General features: G+C 39.0%; 1 protein-coding gene across 5 annotated transcripts in view; it reads left to right on the top strand.

The window, feature by feature from the left end:
* The window catches only part of LOC100818869 (valine--tRNA ligase, chloroplastic/mitochondrial 2), a 79,040-nt gene that overhangs the window by 25,800 nt on the left and 30,146 nt on the right, over positions 1 to 23,094 (top strand). For all 5 annotated transcript variants that reach the window (XR_005889419.1, XM_041011386.1, XM_003550050.5 and 2 more), the window contains 7 exons: positions 15,335 to 15,387; positions 15,488 to 15,549; positions 16,636 to 16,711; positions 19,438 to 19,521; positions 21,023 to 21,171; positions 21,252 to 21,369; positions 21,455 to 21,571. Coding sequence is in view for 4 of the 5 variants with exons in the window: in XM_041011386.1 (XP_040867320.1) it covers positions 15,335 to 15,387; positions 15,488 to 15,549; positions 16,636 to 16,711; positions 19,438 to 19,521; positions 21,023 to 21,171; positions 21,252 to 21,369; positions 21,455 to 21,571 (659 nt within the window). In the remaining variant the exon portion in view is untranslated. The remainder of the gene's footprint in view (positions 1 to 15,334; positions 15,388 to 15,487; positions 15,550 to 16,635; positions 16,712 to 19,437; positions 19,522 to 21,022; positions 21,172 to 21,251; positions 21,370 to 21,454; positions 21,572 to 23,094) is intronic.

Raw genomic sequence — 23,094 nt, 5'->3', positions numbered from 1 at the left:
CATCATATCAATTTCGTGGTCAAAGAAATGTCTCCTCCATTGTACCTTCCACTCCCATCTACTACCAATTAAGAGGCCCATTGAGTTGATAGTATGATTCTGCTGAGTGCTCACTTGATATAGGGTTGGGTACTTATCTTGGAGACTTAAATCATCCTCCCTCCACTTGTCTTTCCAGAACTTGATTCTGGTCCCATCACCTACCTTCCACTTCAAATTATTGAAGATGCAATTTCTATGATGCTGTTGGAAAACATATCTTAAATCCTTCCACCAAGGAGAAGAGTCAGCTCTGTTTCTGCCATAGCACAATGCATTCCACCCTCCATATTTGGACATTAATATTCTGGCCCAAAACTGATCCTGGTTATTTGCCAAGTCCCAGCCCCATTTACCAAGCAAGGCTTCGTTAAACTTGGACAAGTCTTTAATCCCAAGCCCCCCTTTGTTCTTGGGAAGGCAGATAGTATCCCAATTTACCCAAGCAATCTTGGCCACCTCAGAGCCTCCTCCCCAAAGGAAGTTTCTCTGAATTGAGACTAGCTTATGCACCACTTTTTTAGGAACTCTAAAGAAGGACAGCAGATAGATGGGAAGCGCTATTAATACAGAATTAATGAGTGTTATCCTTCCTCCCATGGAAAGACTTTTCTGCTTCCATTTACTAAGTTTGAGTTCAAACTTGCTAATGATAGGCTGCCACACATTCCAGCTTTTAGATGTTGTCCCCACTGGGATTCCAAGGTAGGAAAAGGGGATATCCAGCTGACCACAGTTGAGAAAAAGGGCTGCCTCCCTACACCAAACCTCTGATTTTCCCATGCACCCAAATTGGCTTTTGGCATAATTAATCTTGAGACCGGAAACCATCTCAAAGATTCTGAGGATAGATTTCAGGACTCTAATATTATCCATAGTTGCAGTTCCAAAAAACAGCGTATCATTTGCATATTGCAGAATATTAATCTCCTCCTTTTGTCTCCCCACTCGGTAACTGTGGAACAAATTTTTAGAGATTGCTGTCCTCATCAACCCGGTGAGTCCTTCAGCTACTATGTTAAAAAGAAAGGGGGCAAGGGGATCACCCTGCCTTAATCCTCTATGTGGCACAAACTCCGAAGTGGGGCTGCCATTAATCAGAATTGATATGGTTGCACTAGACAAACATCCATATATCCATTGTCTCCATTTTCCAGAAAAACCCATCCTCATCATCATGTAGTTTAAAAAGCCCCAAGAGACCGAATCATATGCTTTTTCAAAATCCACTTTGAAGATCATGCAAGGATTTTTTTTATACTTGGCTTCAGCAATAACCTCATTAGCAATCATCACCCCATGAAGAATATGCCTCGCTTTCAGAAAAGTTGTTTGCCTTTCATCTATTAGGTGAGGTAATACACGAGCCAGCTTAGTAGCCAGGATTTTGGACACTATTTTATAGACACATCCTATAAGAGAGATGGGTCTATAATCATGAAGAGTCTGAGGGTTAGTGGTCTTGGGTATGAGGGCTATGAATGAGGCATTGCTTCCTTTGGGGAATCTGCCATTGATATAAAACTCATCCAGGAACCTAGTAAAATCAGGTTTTAAAGTCTCCCAAAACTGCTTTATAAAATTGAAATTAAAGCCATCAGGACCAAGGCTTTTATCTCCTCCACAAGCCCACACTGCTGCTTTAATTTCCTCTTCAGAGAATCTAGCAATAAGGCATTCCTTGTCTTCTTGTCCAAGGGAAGAAAAGTGCACTCCATCCAGAGTTGGCCTATTTGGATTCTGCTCTGAGAATCTGTGTTTGAAGTGGTTTAAAACTGCAGTCTTAACTCTGTTAGGCTCTTGGACCCACTCACCTGCAATGAGCAGACCTTGAATAGCATTAATTCTCCTTCTGTGATTGATCACTCTGTGGAAATAAGCTGAGTTCCTATCCCCTTCTCTTAGCCACTTGACTCTTGATTTTTGCCTAAGCATGGATTCATAAGCAAGTGCTGCATTCCAAAGCTGTTCCTGTAGAGATTTCTTAAGCTCCACTTCAGCTTGAGATAAAATTGAAGCATTGCTACCAGCCTCCAAATCATTCAGCTCCTTCTTTAAATTCTGAATTTTAGAAGCATTGATAACACCATTTTGCGAGCTCCACTGCCTGATACATCCTTTAATGAACTTCAATTTCATCTTTAAGGCATAAACACCCCACCCACTAGGGTGATAATTGCCCCATCTATGAGACACCATTTTCTGAAAATCTTTGTCCTTCAGCCACCAGTCCATTATCTTGAAAGGTCTAGGCCCCCAATCAACTCCCAATCAACTGTTGGGCATAAAAGATATCACAACCTTTAACAGAGCGCTGTTGGGGAAATGGAGATGGACTATGATGCAGCAAAGTTCAGATCTTTGGGCTAAAATTCTGGATTCAAAATACGGAGGGTGGCGATCTCTAGTTGATGGCAGAAGCTCAAGCAATGGGTCCTTATGGTGGAAGGATTTAATGGAGGTCACACATGAACACCAGCTAAACAACATAATCCAACAACAAACAGTTTGGAAGGTGGGGTGTGGTGACAAAGCTAGATTTTGGGAGGATAATTGGGCTGGTGATGGGGAGATGCTAATGACAAAGTATCCAAGGCTTTACCAAATATCCAGCCAGCAACACCAAACTGTTCAACAAATGGGGAGACATACCGACACAGCATGGGAATGGAATTTTAGATGGAGAAGGCCTCTATTTGATTGTGAAATTGAGGCAGCTATCAGATTTCTAGAAGATACAACACAGATTCATATTCATCCACATTTAACAGATTGCTGGAAATGGAGAGCAGATCCTAATGGACAATACACAACAAGGAGCGCCTACCTTTTGATGCAAGGAGAAGCAACTGAGGAAATTAATGATGGAGTGTTCACGGAGCTGTGGAAATTACAAATCCCACCAAAAGCAGCTATTTTTGCATGGAGATTGATTAAAGACAGATTGCCAACCAAGCTTAATCTAAGAAGAAGACAAATACAGCTAAGTGACTATCTATGCCCTTTCTGCATGAATATGGAAGAGGATGCTTCCCATTTATTCTTCAACTGCCCAAAAATACAACCCTTGTGGTGGGAATCCCTCTCCTGGATAAACACATTGGGAGCTATGCCAGCCAATCCGAGGCAGCACTTCATTCGACATCCAAATGGTTTACTTGGGAAGAAACAATTCAGCAGATGGAAAGTTTGGTGGGTTGCCTTGAATCTCACAATTTGGCAACACAGAAATCAGCTCATTTTCTCCAATGAACCATTCAATGGCAGCAAGCTGATGGAGGAAGCAGTGTTTTTAGTATGGTCCTGGTTCAGACAGTTGGAGAAAGGGTTCACAGAGCATTATAATTGTTGGTCTAGCAACCTATCAGCTGCTTTTTGTAACTAGGATAGATGGGCTGGTTTTAAATATTGTAGTTATACTCCTAGCTTAGCTTTAATGGTGGACTAAACACCATCTCTGTCTCTATATGTATTCTTAGTACCCCTGGTACTCCCCTTATATATATATATATATATTACTTTTGCCGATCAAAAAAAAAAAAACTGTTGTAGACCTCAAAAGGATGGGGCAATGATCAGAAAAATCTCTATCAAGCACAAATTGGGTAGAATCTGGCCATTGGGACAGCCATTCATCAGATAGAAGAACCCTGTCCAGTCTACTCATTGCAGTTCCATTAGGTCTATACCATGTGAAGTTCCTCCCAACAGACCTGACCTCCTCCAAAGCCATATCGGAGATCCAAGAATTAAATTCAGAGATGCATGTTGAGTTCCCCACTGAATGAGATGAGCTGATCCTCTCATGCTGGTGTCTTATAGAATTAAAATCACCCACAATACACCAAGGGCCATCATGAAAAGAAGGTTTAAGGAGTTTAATCTCTTCCCACTGATCTCTCTTTCCCTGTAAATCACATGGAGCATATAAATTAGTGATGCAGACCCTTTTGTTTTCTTTAGTCCACATTCCTTCCAGCCAAATATAACCCCTTCCCACTACCCTTCTGTCCACCACAAAGGATTCATTATTCCATAAACACAAAAGACCTCCAGCTGCATTAGTAGAGGGGACAACCTCCCATGAAACATTAGCATCTCCCCATAAATATTGACAGAATGTTTTATCTATGGACTCCTTTTTAGTTTCCTGAATGCAGAGTAAGTCAACATTGTTGGCCAAGGTTAGCTTCCTAATGGTTGACCTCTTGACTCCACTACCCAACCCTCTAGAATTAAAGGACAAAATATTCATGATTCAAAGTGCTTCATTCCCATCACATCTGCTGGTGCATTAAAACCACTACTAATATTGGCCTCTTTCATCATGTTATCATTACTGTTATTATTCTCAACATAGGATACCCTCAAGTGTCTAACAATCTCCATGTGAAGGGCTTCCTCATTGTCTAAATAATCCTTGTTAAAACTGCTATTAGGGGCAGGACTGTGAGGTGGACATTGCAGCTTAGGAGTCAGCCCCTCTGGGTCTGAGATATGGATGTCCCTCCCTTTCAATTCATCTGTCATACTGTTTTCATTGATGGAATTCTGTGATACAAGCTTTTTTCCATTGTGACATGAATGTGGGCTACATTGTACATGGGTCTCGTGATTTACTGCTCCCCACTCCTTTCTTCTAACATACACCTTGAGGGTTGAAGAAGGCTTAATCCCCTTTTTAATTGGGCTTTTAGTTACCAAGCCCAGAGTCTGGTCCGAAACTTCCCCCTCCTCAGCTGCAAAGTTCCTTTGATAAGGGGGCGTTAAGTTTGAACCATGTTTGACCAGTGGAGAGGTCTCGGGACTAATAACTGAAGGTTCATCCTGCTTTGCCCAAAGGTTATTGGAATTTTTAAAAACAGTCTGGGGTGTGTCTTCAACGTCTACTTCCATAAAAAGCCTCTGTTGCTGGCTAGGACAGAAGGTCCTAGGTTCTGCCATGTCGACAGGTTGCATGTCCAGACAAAGTGGACCGTTGCATTCCTTTTGGCCCGCGTCTGGAGGTGTCAGGCCGACAGCAGTTGGCAGAGGCTCGTGACAGTGTTGGGAAGACACGTCAGCACCTGTCATGGTCTCCTTGCCTCTGCATGCAGGGTAAAGACCCACGGTCCGTCGTCTCCGGCGACGGTCCGCCATAGACGGCGATGACCAGGTAGAGGAACCGCTGACAGGACTGCCGAAGAAACGATCAGGAGAAAATCCATGCAAAATGTGGGTGTTCTGCTCCTCATCAGAATCTGCTAAGGCCGTGGAAAATGGTGATGGCGGGAATTGCTCCACCGCCGGCTCCCGCGATCCTCTTCCCCACCCAGACCCCAGCTCCTCACGCAAGTCCAGAAGGTATTGCCAATGGTGCTTGTGTCTGACGATAGTAAACCTGAAGTGGAGATGGAGTAAGAGCAACTATTGGCGCTGGAACAACAGGTGAAACCTCAAGAGGAACATTTTCAACGGTGGAGGAAAAGAAAGGAGTAGCCTAAAAAAAAAGTAACATCAGTAGAGACTAGATACCGTTGAATTTGAGAAGAGTAGCATCAGTAACCTTTTTGGAGACGAGGGTAGCCCAGAAAAGTACATTTAAGGGACTTGGCAAAAAGTTTGTTTTTACCCGGAGTGAGATCGTGGACAAAACATGTAATTCCAAAGACACAAAGGAATAGGGCGAAGGTCCTGTTGAGGATTCAATATGGAATAAGGAATCTGATTGTTGAGAACTAATGAAGGCATGAGGTAAATCAGATGCCAGGCTGTAAGAAGAGCATCTCCCGAAAAACGAAGTGGAGCATTATCGTGAAGAAGAGTGCATGCAGTTTCCACCAAGTGGCGGTTTTTGTGTTCAGCAACACCATTTGTTGTGGTGTATGGGCACATGATGTCTGATGAAGAATCCCCTGCGAGTTTAAAAAGGACTGAAACTAGGATGACAAATATTCTTGTTCATTATCAGTTTGCAAAATTTTGATTGAGAGGCCAAACTGATTTTGAATTTCAGCAGAAAAACTTTGAAAAATAGAAAAAACATCAGAATGATTCTTCATTAGAAAGACCCAAGTACAACAAGAAAAGTTGTCAATAAAAATTTCCTAATGTGGAACAGACTCTACTAGGACCATGAATATCATAATGAACTAAGGCAAAAGGTGGCAACACACTTATTGACATGAGACCAAAACTGGTACAAGTATGTTTACCTAGCTGACACAACTTGCATTGAAAGGACTTAACATTAAAAAGACTGAGAACTAAAAGATGCAATTTCTACAGATTCGGGTGCCCAAGGTGTTGATGTGAAAGAGTTGGAGATGCAGATGAGACACAGACAATTGGAGGCGTGAGCTGATATAATCCTCCAAACTCATGTCCTGCTCCAATCGTTCGTCTAGTGCATCGATCCTGTACAAGAACACATTTATTAACAAATAGGACCAAAAGATCAAGAGTGTGGGTTAGTTTGCTAATAGAGATTAAATTAAAAGGACAACCAAGAACAAATACGACATAATTCAATGAAAGTTGCAAAAGAGGATGTGTTTGTCCGATGGCTATCACAAGGGGCATTCAAAAATTGGCTTACCACATTGACTGCAAACATGATGTCTGGTCTGGTGTGAGGTAATTAAGTCTACCCACAAGTCATCGATATCTTCCTGGGTCTTTCAGTGGTTCCCCCTAACCTGGAAGAAGCTTGACATTGGGATCTGTAGGAGTACCACTAGGGAGACAATCAAGCATCCCTATCTCTGTAAGTATATCCAAAGCATACTTCCACTGGGAAACAACAATGCTAGAAGAGGGATAAGCAACCTCAATGCCTAAAATATTAGAGCGGCCCCAAACCTTTTGTCTGAAGCTGGTAGTGTAGATGAGATTTGAGCCGGGGAATATCGTTAGAGTCATCATCACCAGTAATGACGATGTTGTCAACATAGACAACAAGATAAACGCACTGGCTAGGTGGAGAATGTAGTGAAAACGTAGAATGATCAGTCTCACAACGAGTCATACCATATTGAATTAAGGTAGAACTAAAATGGCCAAGCCAAACACGAGGAGACTGCTTTAGGCTATAGAGAGAATGCCGATGGCACATGACATTTGATGTACAATTCCTTATGAGGTAAGAAAAGACTGAAATTGGGAAGACATGTATTCATGGGCATTATCGGTCTGCAAAAATTTAATGGTTGTCCCAAATTGATTCTGAATTTCATGTGAGAAACTTTGAAAGACAGAGAAAATATTAGATCGATTTTTCAGTAAGAATACCCAAGTACAACGAGAAAAATCATCAATAAAAGTGACAAAATAGTAAAATCCTAAAGAGGAACATACTAGATTAGGACCCCTAATATTAGAATGAACTAAACTAAAAGTTGATGCAGCACTCTTACTATAATGCATTTGGTGCCTAAAAAAGAAGAGTACCACTTAGAGAGATGAGAGGGAAAGGTAGAGAGAGAAACAAAGAGTGGGTGAGTGAGATCCGTGTTAGTTTCGTAGGTAGAGGACACAACTACAACAATGTGACGGTGAAAGATGATCGATGGAAAAACTCAGTCATGTTTGACTTGCGACAGGAAGGGAGACAAAACAGGAGAAACGCGTCGGTTATCTCCTCATTTTACTTTACACGATTCTTGGACGATGTGGGGGAGAAAGAGCTATGGTGGACGTTTAAGAAGTGGGGCGGCATAAGAGAAGTTTTCATTGTGCGAAACAGAAACATGAGTGGAAGGCGATATGGATTCGTAAGGTTTAAGGGCGTGGCGGATGTTAGGCTTCTTGAACGATAGCTAGAAAACATCATCCTAGGAGGCCTGAAGCTGCATATTAATCTACCCAAACACAACAAAGAAGAGAAGATAAAAGAGAAGCTTACAGAACCCAACAAGTCAAAACTTGATGATAGAGGAAAACGCAAAACAAAGGAGAATGCAACCATGTTCGAAAAAGGAAAAGAAAATGTTGTGGCTTGGTTCCAAGTGGGTGAGTCTTCAAGGGTGGCCCCAGATAAAAGGGTGGAGGCTTCGAATCGCAACGGGGCAAACTATGGCCCATATGCGAGTGTGGTTGTTAACAGTAGAAGGATTGAAAAAGAGATATAGAGGTGGTGCCTAAAGAGAACTCAAACAAAGGGGGTCCAACGGTACAAAGGTGGCACCCAATGGTACAATTAACGGTGCCGTTACAAAGAAAATCATGGTTGACAAAAGCATGGGTTGGGCATTTGCGGGACTTGGCGGTGTTTGATAGACTAGAGGAGGAACTTATGTGGAGTGGTGGAACAAAAGTAAAGCCAAAGTGTTTGGGTGGTGACATGGTACTGCTAATGGGCCTTGGGGAAGAGAAAGCTGTGGAGTTATGTAGAGAAGATGTTGACAGTGGGTTGCCGATGTTCCACTCATTGAAGAAATGGAGTCTAGGGCTGAAAACAAGGCTTAGATTAGTGTGGGTGGCATGTTGGGGAATCCCTCTGCATGCTTGGGACATTTTGAACATCAAGAAAATTGTAGAATGTATAGGTGATGTCGTCGATTTGGAGGAGGTGAATTAAGTAGGGCTAAAGAGGAGGTGAAATAGTTTTTTCAAAGTAGATTAATGGAACCCACAGATGATAGGCCAAATCTAGATGGGGTTGAATTTAAGTCGATTAGCCAGCAAGACAACTCTCATCTGGTTGCTCCATTTGAGGAAGGGGAGGTCAAGGCTGCTGTTTGGGAATGTGGTAGCATGAAAAGTTCAGGACCAGATGGTCTGAATTTCAAGTTCATCAAGGAATTCTGGAACGTAATGAAGATGGATGTTATGCACTTCCTTGGGGAATTTTATGCTAATGAAATTTTCCCAAGGGGAAGCAATGCCTTGTTTATAGCCTTAATTCCTAAGGTGCACGATCCACAAGGTCTCAATGAATACATATCTATTTCACTCATAGGGTGTATTTACAAGATCGTTGACAAGATCCTATCATCTGGGCTTAAGAAAGTGTTGCCTGGAATTATTGATGAGTGACAAAGTGCATTCATAGAGGGCAGACACTTAATCTACAGTGTTGTTGCTAATGAGGCTATTGATGAAGCAAGGAGATGTAAGAAAAGATGCTTAGTCTTTAAACTAGACTATAAGAAAGCATATGACTCAGTGAGCTGGGAGTTCCTCCTCTACATGCTAAAGCATATGGGCTTCTATGTAAAATGGGTATGTTGGATAGCTGGGTGTCTGAGATCATCATTTATATTAGTGCTGGTCAATGGGTCTCCCACCTCAAAGTTCTCATCACAATGGGGTCTTAGACAAGGGGACCCATTGGCACCATTCAAGTTCATTATTGTAGCGGAAGGCTTAACATGTTTGATGCGGGAAGCTTAGAAGATGTTTGAGGGTTTCTTGGTTGGAAGGAAGAAGGTAGAAGTCAGTATACTACAATACGCTGACAATATTGTGTTTTTTGGTGAGGCCACGATGACTAATGTTGCTGCCATCAAAACCATGCTTTGGAGTTTTGAGATGGTGTCAGGACAGAAAATTAATTTTGCAAAGAGCTGCTTTGGTGCTTTTGGGATGTCAGATGAGTGGGTAAATAACGCCGTTGATTTTCTAAGCTGTCGCTTGCTATCTGTGCCATTTACCTACTTGGGGATCCCCATTGGGGCTAACCCATGGCGAAGCGAGACATGGGAAACCATCATTGCAAAGTGTGAGAAAAGACTATCAAATTGGAGACAAAGACACCTATCCTTTGGAGGGAGTGACTCTAATTAAATGTGCTAACATCTATTCCTATTTTCTATTTCTCTTTTATTAGGGTCCCAATGGTGGTGGGTAGGTTGGAAAGGTTGCAGCGGTGGTTGTTATGGGGAGGGGGAGATGACCAAAAGAAAATATCATGGGTCAGTTGGGAGGATATCTGCACATCTAGGGAGAAAGGAGGATTGGGGATTCGAGATTTGAGGAAGTTTGATATTACGCTGTTAGGAAAATGACGTTAGAACTTATTTCATAACCAGGGGGAGTTATTGGTAAAGATCTTGAAATCAAAGTACGGAGGATGGAGACAGATGGTTGAAGAAAGAAAGAATCAAAAGGAATTGATTTGGTGGAAGGATTTATGCGCTGCGCGTGGGGCAATAGAGGAAGGCAAGTGGTTTAACAATGTTGTGAGGTGGAAATTGGGGAGCGGTAAAAAGATAAAGTTTTGGGAAGATGGTTGGGTTGGAGGAGGTGAGTAGATGCTGGGGAAACACCCAAGACTCTATAGTATTTTAGAACAACAACATCATGAGGTACATCCAATGGGTTGGCTGCGGAAGGGGTTTGGGAATGGAGTTTTAGACGGAGAAGGAACCTGTTGGAAAGTGAACTAGAGATGGCATCAAACTTCATGCAAGAAGTAGAAGCGATACTAATACAACCTCTATATTTTGATAAGTGGGTGTGGATGGTGAATCCAAGTGGGGAATATACAGCCAAAAAGTGCATATGGTTTGCTAAGTCAAGAGGGTCAGGTGGAGGACAACAACGATAAGGAGGTTTTTGTAGATTTATGAAAGATGAAAGTGCCCAACAAGATTCAGCATTTTGTATGGAGACTGGTTCGGGACAAGTTGCCAATTGGGAAGAACCTAAGGAGAAGGAATGTAGAGTTAGATGTTCGTTATGCTTAACACAACAGGAGGATACATTACACATTTTCTTTCACTGTAGGTGTTGCCTATGTGGTGGGAATGTCTATCTTGGGTACAAATCAAATTTGTTTTCCCAGCAAATCCAACATATCATTTCGTACAACATCCATACTGTCATCTGCCTGGGCTAATTCATAATAGGTGGCATACCCTGTGGGCTTCTCTCACCTGGTGTATATGGTATCAAAGGAACAAATTGGTCTTTTCAGGCGAAGCATTTGATGGACAGAAAGTCTTTGAACAAGCTCTACTTTTCTGCTGGCTGTGGCTAAACAATTTCGAGAGAAACTTCAATATACCTTTCCATTACTGGTCCAGCAACATTAAGGCTGTTGTTTTGTATAGGGGGGAGGGTTATACTAACTAATTTTTTGTTGTTGTTGGGTTCTCAGTTGTATTATTGGTTACTGGACTCTGTACACCAATATGTACTTCATCTGGTCCATATTAGGACACCATAGTTTGATGTATTGACTAGTATGGCTGAGCTGTACATATATCAGTACAACTTGTACTGTTTTACTATTTTATATATATTACATGCTTATTTTTGCCGATAAAAAAAAAGTGATGCAGCGGTTTTATTGACTCCATGACTATAAGACTGATGAACATGTTTTCACAATTGACACTCACATTGTAATGACTTAAGAGTAGAGAGACTAGGAACCAAAAGACGCAATTTGTCCAAATTGGGATGACCAAGGCACTAGTGAGCTAGATCTAGGGAGGCAACGGAGACGCAGGCAACCAGCAGTGAAAGTTGATACAATCCTCGAGACTCATGTCCTGTTCCAATAGTTTGTCCAATGCATCAATCCTGAACAAGAACAAAATTATTAACAAATAGGATAGAAAAGTTTAGTGAGTGAGTGAACTTGCTAATTGAAATTAAATTGAAAGGTCAACCAAAAACAAACAAAACAAAATCTAAAGAAAGGTTAGGGAGTGGATGAGTCTAACTAATGCCACAAACTTTTATTTGAGAAGCATTTGCGAGAGTAACAAAAGGCAATGAATCCGAAAAAGACATTGAGTGAAAAATGATTGGTTACCAGTCATATGATCAAAGACACCCGAATCAAGTATCCAAGTGCCAAGGGCAGAGGATTGGGAGACAAAGGCTATATGATTACCAGATTGAACCACAATAGTAATAGGTGAGGCAGGTTGCTTGGGAGTTCGGAATTGAAGAAAATCTGTATAATCAAAGGTGGAAATAGTCACATTGGTAAACAAAGTGGAACCAAATGGATTGAGGGATGTTTAAGATCCGCATCTCTTTCAATACTAGTGAATGGAAGCCCCTCGGCTGAGTTCATTCCACAAAGAAGACTTAGGGAAGGGGATCCATTAGCATCTCTTCTCTTTAATGTTGTTGCTGAAGCTCTAAATGGATTGATGAGGAATGCTATGGAGAAAAATTTGTTCAGAGGATTCCCAGTGGGCTCAAACAATGTGAGAATAAGCATCCTACAATATGCGGATGACTCAATTTTCTTTGGCGAAGCATCAATGGAGAATGTCAAGGCAATCAAAGCTATCCTGAGGACCTTCGAACTCGTATTAGACTTGTATTAGGCCTCAAAATTAACTTTGCAAAAAGCTGTTTTGAAGCAATTGGGGTGTCAAACCAATGGAAGCAAGTTGCAGCCAATTACTTGAATTGTAGTTTGCTGGCCATTCCTTTTGTTTACCTGGGCATGCCTATTGGGGCAAACCCGAGGCGATGTCAATTGTGGGATCCTATCATTGACAAATGTGAGAGAAAATTAGTAAAGTAGAAGCAAAGACACATTTCTTTTGGGGGGAGAGTGACCCTTATTCAGTCAATGTTAACATCAATTCCCATTTATTTCTTTTCTTTTTTCAGGGTCCCTAATAGAGTGGTGGACAAGCTGGTGAGTTTACAACGCAAATTTCTATGGGGTGACGGATATGAGCAAAACAAGATTGCATGGATCAAGTGGGAGACAGTGTGCCTCTCAAAAGAAAAAGGGGGATTGGGCCTCAAGGACATTAATACTTTCAATCTTGCATTGCTTGGCAAATGGAAATGAAATCTATTTCAACATCAAGGAAAATTATGGGCTAGGGTGTTGGAGTCAAAATATGTTGGTTGGAGGTGCTTGGATGTACCATCTCGAGACACCAATGAATCAATATGGTGGAGGGACTTAAAAATGACTTTACAACATTCGCAACAGGGCCTAGCTCTTCAAAATGGAACGTTGTGGAGGGTTGGATGTGGTGATAGAATCAAGTTTTGGGAGGACAACTAGGTTACTGGGGAGGAAACATTATTAGCAAAATATCCCAGATTATATCTCATTTCTTGTCAGCAAAATCAGGTCATCCGGTAGATGGGAGCTCATAAGGACACAAGGTGGGAGTGAGATTTCATATGGAGGAGGCCACTTTTCGACAGTGAGATTGTCATGGCTGATAGCTTCATAAGAGATGTTGAAAGTAAGATAATACAACCACATAGAAGAGATGAATGGGTGTGGAAGGCAGATCCAAGTGGGCAATACTCAGCACAAAGTGCTTATAATATGTTAAGGGGGAAAACATTAGAGGGGAATCATGATGGATGTTTTGAGGAGTTATGGAAAATAAAGATTCCAAGCAAAATTTTAGTCTTTGCTTGGAGGTTACTTAGAGATAGATTGCCAACAAAAACAAACTTGCAAAGGCGACAGGTTGAGATCAATAATATGTGCTGTCCATTCTGCAGAAGCATGGAGGAGGATGCAGCCCACTTATTTATCCATTGCAGCAAAATCCTTCCTATATGGTGGGAATCCTTGTCTTGGGTGAATATCCAAGGTGCTTTCCCGCAAACCCCAAGGCAACATTTCCTTCAACATGTAACTGGTTTGGCTGGTGGTTGGCTTTGACATTGGTTCATATGGCAGCAGAGGAACAAAATACTGTTTTCCAATGAAACCTTCAATGGCAACAAATTGTTGGATGATGCAACATTCTTACTCTAGACATGGTTTAGAAGTTTGGAGAAAGATTTTACAACCCATTTTAAGCAATGGTCAAATAATCTTAGAGCTGGTTTTGTGTATTAGCCGAGGATAGCAGCCATAGGATAAAAGTAGATATAGACTCTTGTATGTAGCCAGCTTTTGCTTCCTATCGAGACTGTATTAAGTCTGATATCCGAAACCAATTGTATGGACTATCACAATTATGTACTCTTTGTACCTCTGGTACTTCGATATATATATATATATATATATATATATATATATATATATATATATATATATATATATATATATATATATATATATATATATATATATATATATATATATATATATATATATATTATATTTGCTAATAAAAAAAAAGAAAGTGGAATCGTTGTAGCTGCCGATGTGGGCCATAAATAATAAGGATAAAGGGCTTGAAAACTTTACTGGAGTGAAGGGAGGTCAGTGGTAGGGTCGTCGACGTTTGGTTTTCACTGAAAAATGGGCGTCACACCACTGTTTGGCTATTGGTGTGAAGGAGCAGTAGCTAGAGGGGTTGCCAGAGTGTGGGTGGTGCCAGAAAGCTGCAGGTGGGGGTCACCAGAAGAAGGCAAGGCTGGCAGAAGCATTGGAAGTTGAACAAAAAGGGAGGTTTAAGTGTTTGGCTGCTAGGTGTGAAGCAGTAGTTGTCATAGGGTTGCCAGAGTATGGGATGTACCGGAAAAGGGCAGGCAAGGGTCACCAAAGGGAGGCGAGTGTGGCACTTGGGTTGCCAGAAGGTGTGATGTGTCGAGGAGGTCGTTTCGAGACTGTTTGGTTGGAGCACGTGAATCTAACGCGCCAGAGAACAAAGGCGCGTGGCAGCGTGTTTAGTAGAGAGGGGGTTGCCGGGAAGTGGCGACAAGGGTCGCTGGGTCAAACCAGCGAAGGTGGGACACGGTAAATGTGAGAGGGGATCAAACCCTAATCACTGATACCATAAAGAATTTACTAAATGTGTCTGAACAACATCACACAGCTCTGAATTTATAATATATTTACAATGAATACAAATAAATGTGATTGCTTATTCTAAGCCTAATCAGCTAATAATTAGGGATTCTACCACTAATTCTAACAATATCAAGTTTCCCTCGACAGGTACACAAAACCCAGAGGTAGATCTCCTAATAGTGGGAGAACCAGCCTAATCGACATTTGAGTAGTCAACTACTTGAGCATGCATGACCTCTGTCTTTGTTGAAAATCAGAATATAATATTCTGATTCTATTAATAATAGCGGTTATGGGTACATAATACTTGACTTAGAGGAAACATAATATCCTCTATTTATGTATAACTAATGCAATCAACCTGTATAAACACACATCCACTATGTATTCAAACACTTGGTTTTCACTCAACTATCCCTCTGTTTTCTCCTATTTTAACATCTTGGAAGTAATTTATCTCTTTAGAAGCTAACTTTATTCTTTTCTCGTAATGACAATAACTTTGGTTTTAAGAGTGACTTTCAATTCAGCACCTGTTAGATTTTATACACATGTACATGTTGTATTCACATTTTACATTATCTAGAGGTGTATGACGTGAATCTCTTTGGCTTCTGCTTTCTTCAGGTTCGTATATGGTAAACTGGTCACCTACTCTACAAACTGCTGTTTCTGACTTGGTAAGTTACTTTTTCATTCGGATTTTACATTACTCTTGTTAGTTGTTACTACTTATTTGGTTCTTGAATGTCCGGATTGAACCTTTCCCTTTATGCTTAGGAAGTTGAGTATTCAGAAGAGTCTGGATATCTTTATCATATCAAGTATCGTGTTGCCGGAAGGTACATAGTAGATGGTTCCTTAAATTATTCAATGGTGTATATATATATTGTAAAAGCATATTGTCTGAGCCTTTGGGGAAACCTTTAAGTTGTTTTGATAATATTTATTCAAATGTAGATGTAGAGTTAACAATAGTGAACTATGGTGACCCCTTGCCACTATATGCACTGTCATAGCATCACACTTCACTGTAGCGGCTGCAATAGCGGCATTTCATGATGCTTTAGCACTGCTATGCTGATGGTGTCCAAAATCCTGATAATGGCCTCCAATAATAACATTAGAGAGGCATTTTGTGGAGCTAATTTTTGGAATTTGGATAAAAAATGCATTTTAGCTTGTAGAAAACCCTTTCAAAGTTCTTAAGTATCATGTCTCACTTGTCTCCTCTCCTACCTTGAGACCGTTCATTGACCACTGTGTGACCCTTCAGTGACTTTCTACCAACCCAGATAGCATTTTTTTTACTTATCTCTTGTTCTCATTCTCAGTTTTTTTTCCCCAGTTGTCTCTGGTAATCTTGTTCTCATAAATCTATGTTTTCTGTGTTTTAGTCTCTCTACTCTGAGTTCCTGTTTTTCCTGTTTTTCCTGTTTTTCCTGTTTTCTGTTGGTCTTTTTAATCCATTAGTCTATGTTCTCTGTTTATTGTGTGTCTTTGGCCGTCTACCTCCCAAAGAACCAAACCCATTCATTCCCTCTCTCTCTCTCTCGTCATGACATCCTTTGTTACTATTTACTTGTATGCTTGCTTAACAGCTAATAATAACCTTTAACTTTTTATTGTTAATTATGAAAATGTCAAGATTTTTAAGTTTTTATTTATTTATTTATTTTTATGTATAGTATGAATTTTTGTTTGTCATCACACCAGGATGCATGAAATTGAAATCTTTAATCTTCAATATCTATTTTAGTGATGACATAAAAACTGGCATCATCATCTCTCCATTTGAATTTGATTAATTTGTGTAGGTTTTCTTTTATTTTCATACTTTGGAATGAGATTTATTTTCTCTGTAGATGCACCTTGTGGATTTTCAATTACTGTTAGCATTGATGTTGTGGAGATTACTCATTTTGTAGGAGTGATTTCTTGACTGTGGCTACTACACGACCGGAGACTTTATTTGGTGATGTGGCATTAGCAGTTCATCCAAAGGTAGGATGAATTTAGTTAAACATATGCAGTAAATTTCGCTGTGTGCCATGGTAATTGAAAGCCATTTGTGTGGCATGCTTCCACAACACGTGGAGCATAGTTGAGCATTCATATTTTCTTTCCCTCTATGTATGAAATAGTACTTTAAAATGGAATTATTTTTAACCATCTTCTGGCTTGTATAATGTACTTTATATTTCGAACACGGACAAACATAATATTTCCATTTTTTTCACTATTTACTATTTAGTAATACTATAGTAGCTGATTTCATAAATCTATGAAATTCCCTAAACCAAATAATATATTTTTCTTATTATTTATTAAGAATTACTGTATAGGTAGAAGGGCCCTCAATAATTGCAAAACCTAATTTGTTAAAAATTTATTGGATTGAAACTATTTGCACTGGCACAAACATGATATATATATATATATATATATATATATATATATATATATATATATGTATGTATGTATGTATGTATGTACTTGTTTAATCATTCATTTGCATGTGTGTTCACATATTTTGATAGATATAATGAGTAACGAGAGAAGTGATCACTGTAGTAAATTGAGACGATTTCCTTGAAGATTGTTTGGTATGAAGGAATCCTAAGTTTCAGTTATCTAGCATATATAGTCATATAGGACGTATTGAAGAAATGAGAAAGATAAATAGTGTGTGTTGTTTTAGGGACTGATAGGGAAAAAAATAACTATATGGGAGGAAGAATACTTCTTGTATATTAATTTAGGTTGGGTTGTCTCTAATTACGTATAAATGCAGAATGGAAAGTAAATAAAAGGGGGATCAGATCAAATCAGAGAGATTTGATTTTGACCCAAAATAATATCCGAATCAGATCAATTAGAATAATCTGATCTTGATCTTAATTATTCAATCTTCTAGAATACTAATTCAAAAACAAGCATACAGCTGTTGACACCCCACTCAAGTTGGTGCATAGATGTCGAGCATGCCCAACTTGCTTACAAGAAACTCAAAGTTGGGCCTAAATATCCTTTTGTAAGAATGTCAACAACTTGCTGTGAAGTAGGAACAAAGGGCATGCAAATCAAGTCGGCATCCACCTTTTCCTTTATAAAATGTCTATCAATTTCAATATGCTTGGTTTGGTTATGTTTAACAGGGTTCTAGGAGATACTAATTGCAGCCTTGTTATCACAATTCAGCTTCATTGGAAAAGTTATAGGAAGCTGGAACTCTTCTAGAATCCTTTTAAGTCATAAAATCATACAAACACCTTGGGTCATTGCCCTATACTCAGCCTCAGCACTGGTCCTTGCTACTACATTTGGCTTTTTGCTCCTCCAAATAACCTAGTTTTCCCAACATGTATCCAAACAGCAGTAGATCCAAATAGATGATAGGTTGCATCAAAAGCTCAGCTATCCATCCAACCCCTGAACACTTTGTTGAAGTCTCAGCCAAAAAAGGTAGCACAAGAAAATGAACCAGAAAAATGCTCAACCCCAATAACAAAAGAGAACACTCTGATGGACAGATACAAATGGTAATTCGCAGTGCTTTGAGAATAAATCATTACAGGGTGATAGCAGCTGGAGGTGGGGCACAGCTTTGCATGAGATGTCAGTTGGAGATTGACATTGATAGAGTATACAATAGCTTTGCAGTTATAATCACTTAGTTAAGTTTGTAATCACTTAGTGTCTATTGTAACAAAGTATCTGTTGTAACTAACTAACTGAAGTCAATTATGCTGAGCTGTAGTCTAGTCAGTATAAATATCCGTACCTGTACTTCAATAGCACTAATTTAATATCATTTTCAGTTTACACAAATCTTTCTCTCTTTATGTTCATCTTTTCAGTTTTTTTAGTTTCTTCAGACATGGTTGAAAATGTGGTGGCCACTACAAGTGGCTGGGTTCAATCTTGGATAGTGTTTACAGCAGAGAAAAAAGAAATCACAAAACAAAGGTACTGGGGGATTATCTCGCCTGAAAAGTTCACTGGTGGCTGAATCTAGATGTATATTTTGCTGTAAAATTCAACAGAAGTTTGGTGGCTGTTAAAGGTCACTCGCAGTTGTGGACAGTGGGAAGGGGTTGAAGCCAAGCTCTTTGGATGGGAGCTTGGCTGCTTGAGGCAAGAGGGAATAAAGCTACTAAAAATTAGAACCACATAAAATCAATCACCATACAAAGTGGTTCTGCATCTTGAGACTTGAGTAGTGGAATGAATTAGGTAAAGGAGGATGGTTTTGATATCATATCATATTGAAATGAGAAAGAAATGGGATGGAATTATTTAGTGAAAAGACACTCGACTTCATAGTTGCACGCACACACATACACATACAGTTCATGATAAAATTTACAAGGCTAAGTGGGTGATATGTCCTTGACACTAATTCATATCAACGCTAAATGTATTTAATGTGTGGTGCATGTGATTATTCTAACAGGATACATAAAATTCCAAATTCACCCATTTAGTTTATAATTAATAACGAAAATAATGGACTTTTAAATTTTCGTACATTAATAAAAAAAGAAAAAAAGTATATTTTGTACCCTAACAGATGCTTTGCCTTGGCAATTTAGATTCTTGCATATCAAACCAATTTATGTCTGACCTTATAATCTAAATTTCCCTGTACAGTTTGTTATCAGAAATTAATGTTTATGATATTTTGTCCTTTCAAATCCTAAAATATTCTATTTTCCACTAAATTGCAGGATGATCGATATTCCAAGTATATTGGTATGATGGCAATTGTACCTCAGACATTTGGCCGTCATGTTCCTATCATTGCTGACAAGGTATAGAAGTGCCAATTTGTTCAACTAATGTAGTTCTTTTTAATATTATTATTATTATTGTCGTGCTTGATTACTGATTATGCTGTTTGCTTTGATTTGTTATTAGAAATTCAATTTATGTAAAGATTGTTTAATGTTTACTAGACAATTAGAAGAGAATAATAAATGCATTTGTTGCTGTCATTTTATACGTATTGCTTTGGTGATCAGTAAATGAGTCTTTTAAGATGTTACTTTATGTATATTCTTGACTCTTTCCCCTTCACCTTTTCTCTAAATCCATGTTTTTTTTAATAATAGTATATGTACATATAGTGTTTGTGAATCAGGATAGAGGCAGAAAAGTGAAAACTCAACTCTAGGTATCCTTTTAGTACAATCTACTAATTAGGAAATTAAAATGTGAGTTGCTCATCGATGGATGCATAGTAGGTCTCTTAATAGACTTAAAGTTGATTGACAAGTAAGCTATCATCTAGTACGTTTCCAATGCATATGGTTTCTTCTGATTTTCTTATCTTCCATGCAAAGGTTTTGTTTCTTTGTGGTATGATTGCTGATTACAATTGGTGAGGGCCTTTTCTCTTGCTTTTTCCCAATCTGGATCTCTTTTGTAATTAGCTGTTTGAATTTCATATATCCTTATCATACATCAGTTTTCCTTCTTGTAAAAGAATACTAAGAGAGAAGAAAGGAAAGGAGGAAAGTATGTTTTCCCGTAATAGTAGTTAGATTTAGGCATTTCTAAAATATGTTTTTTACACTAACTATAGTTGAATCTATATTTTCAGTGAATGATTTACAGCATTTGTACCCATATCTAATCTTATCAAGATCATGCAATTTTCGATCAAATCAATTATCTTATCAAAGGCTAATATAAGGAAACTAAATATCGAATTACAATCAACAACTATATTTGTTTCCGATCAGCTGATTATTAGGATGTAATTAGTCCTGCAGTTATTTCTTCTCTCTATTGTAAATACTATGTAAAATACTTTAGAAAAACACACTTTTTGCTTTGGCATATCTAAATTAATGAACTAAGTCAAGTTGATGTGTAATACAATACAACTAGTACAATCCCAACCTGATAACACCCTGTATGTTCTAATAGCTACTGTTGAAAGAGGGAAATGAGAGACATAGAGCTGCTGAATCCGTGTGCTCGAATGACACCATGGATTTTGAATTATATTGGCTTATTATAATAATACACATAATTAGAGGAGATTTTGTTCCTCTAAATCAGTTAGGACTTGCCTATAAATCATCTATGCAGTAAATACAGAATATTTGAATATGATTTTCAGCAGCTACTTTCTAAATCTAACTTTTCTGCTTGTGGCAATAAAATTTCCTTGTTACAATTTATAATACATTTTTTAAATGTTGCTACTTTTGCCACTAATGATTTTGCAACCACTGTTTCATGGACAATTCTAATGTGAAATTTTTGTCATTATTCGTCTATATTGATTTATGTTATGTGTCACAGCATGTGGATAGAGAATTTGGAACAGGAGTATTGAAAATTAGTCCAGGACATGATCATAATGACTATCTACTTGCTCGAAAGCTTGGTCTTCCGATACTTAATGTGATGAATAAGGATGGAACACTAAATGATGTTGCTGGGTTGTACAGGTATTTGTAGAACTATCTTATTAAGCTGTTGTTTACCATATGTTGTTGTGACTAATATATGCGAGCCACATCTGTCATAGTGGTCTTGATCGTTTTGAGGCTCGAAAAAAACTATGGGCAGAGCTTGAGGAGACAAGATTAGCTGTGAAAAAAGAACCACACACTTTACGAGTTCCCAGATCTCAGCGTGGTGGAGAAGTAAGATTTTCTTAGTTGATAACTTGCATTATTTTTTTGCTGATTTGTTTCTCACTTGGAACTTTTCTTCATATTTTTTAATCAGGTGATAGAACCACTTGTTAGTAAGCAGTGGTTTGTGACTATGGAGCCTCTTGCTGAGAAAGCTCTTCAAGCAGTTGAAAAAGGAGAACTGACCATAATTCCGGAAAGATTTCAAAAGGTTTGCATATAAATTTTTAGACATACACATCCAATCTTAGATGCATATAGTCAAGGGCTGTTTTATTGCTTAAAAATAATAAACAATGATTTTGCTTGTGTTGAAAATGTTTTTTTCATAGGGGCTTTCCCATGTCTCTAATCAATCTACCTAGTCTCAACACCCCCATAAAGAACTTATATTCTATTACATTTGGGGCCCTCACTTAAACTGTCACTTACTCTTTAGTAGAGATTTGAGTGATAAGGAAATTAGCCTACCATTTCCAAGTGAAAACACAACCTTATCGTCACACCAAACAGCTGAACTCACATGTATTAAACGACAACAAGGCCATTAAATGGTTGCATTTTGACTTGGAGGCTGCTGGTTCAAGTATTAGAAATAGTCATTGTGTGGTAAGGCCATGTACATCTCCACCCTCCCTGAAACTCACCAGGTGGCAGTATTGTACACTAGGTCATCCTATCACATGGGCTTGGTAGTCCATGCCCTATTTTTTATCAGAATAACTATTGCAGCATGCAAGATGTGGTTTGTTCCATTGACTGTCACATAAAGATCCCAATCCAGCAGTTCTGGTGGAATCAATAGGCTGATCAGATTGCTCAAAACCCAATGCTTTTTTGGCCATCATGAGGCATATCCACCCTCCAATACTCAGCATGTGTACAGGTCATTCTCTTTGTGAGTGTATAACTCCTTTATTTAGTATTAACTATAGTTAGTCTACCTTAGTTAGATATAAACTGTCTTAACAGTTGTAACTAACTTCTAACTGAGTCTCTGTAGTGTAAATACTTTCTGTAAACAGAGACTCAGTGGCTTCTTGTAATCTCCCATTCATAATATACAAGTTTTGTTTCTCTCTACATGGTATTCAGAGCACGTTGATCCTTTTTCATGGCTGCCGCCAACAATACCGAAGTTCCAGTTTGTGCAACTCTGTTCCATACACATCCTCCACATGGAGATGATGCTTCATCTTCGTTTTCAAATTCTGCTTCAGCTACATTTGCTCATCAAATTACAGAAAAACTCACTGATCAAATTTTTTTGTTATGGCGTGAACAAATCGAGCAAGTTGTTATCAAAGATCACAACCTTCATCGATTCTTAGTTTCTCCTCAAATTCCACCATGATTTCTAACTGATGAGGATTGCAATCTTGATCCAGTTAATCCAGAGTATAAGGCTTGGGAAAAACATGATCAGTTCCTTCTTGCATGGATGCAATCTATGTTATCGTGTTGAATGCTATCTCGCGTTCTTGGATTGATTCATTCCTATGAGGTTTGGGCTAAAATTCATGCCTATTTTCATCATTAGGCGCAGACCAAAGCTGAACAACTCAGGTCTGAGCTTTGAAAATCTTCTCTTGATAATCGTCCAGTTAATGAATATCTTCTACGCATCAAAGCTCTCATTGATGCGCTTTCGTCTGTCGGATATCTTGCTTCACGTCGTGAGCACATGAATTCGATTTTGGAAGGCTTAACTAAGGATTTTGATTTTTTCTTGAC

Source organism: Glycine max, chromosome 17 (assembly GCF_000004515.6).
Source record: "Glycine max cultivar Williams 82 chromosome 17, Glycine_max_v4.0, whole genome shotgun sequence".
NCBI lineage: Eukaryota > Viridiplantae > Streptophyta > Magnoliopsida > Fabales > Fabaceae > Glycine > Glycine max.
The sequence above is the reverse complement of the archived record's forward strand: the minus strand, read 5'-3'. Positions and strand labels throughout refer to the sequence as shown.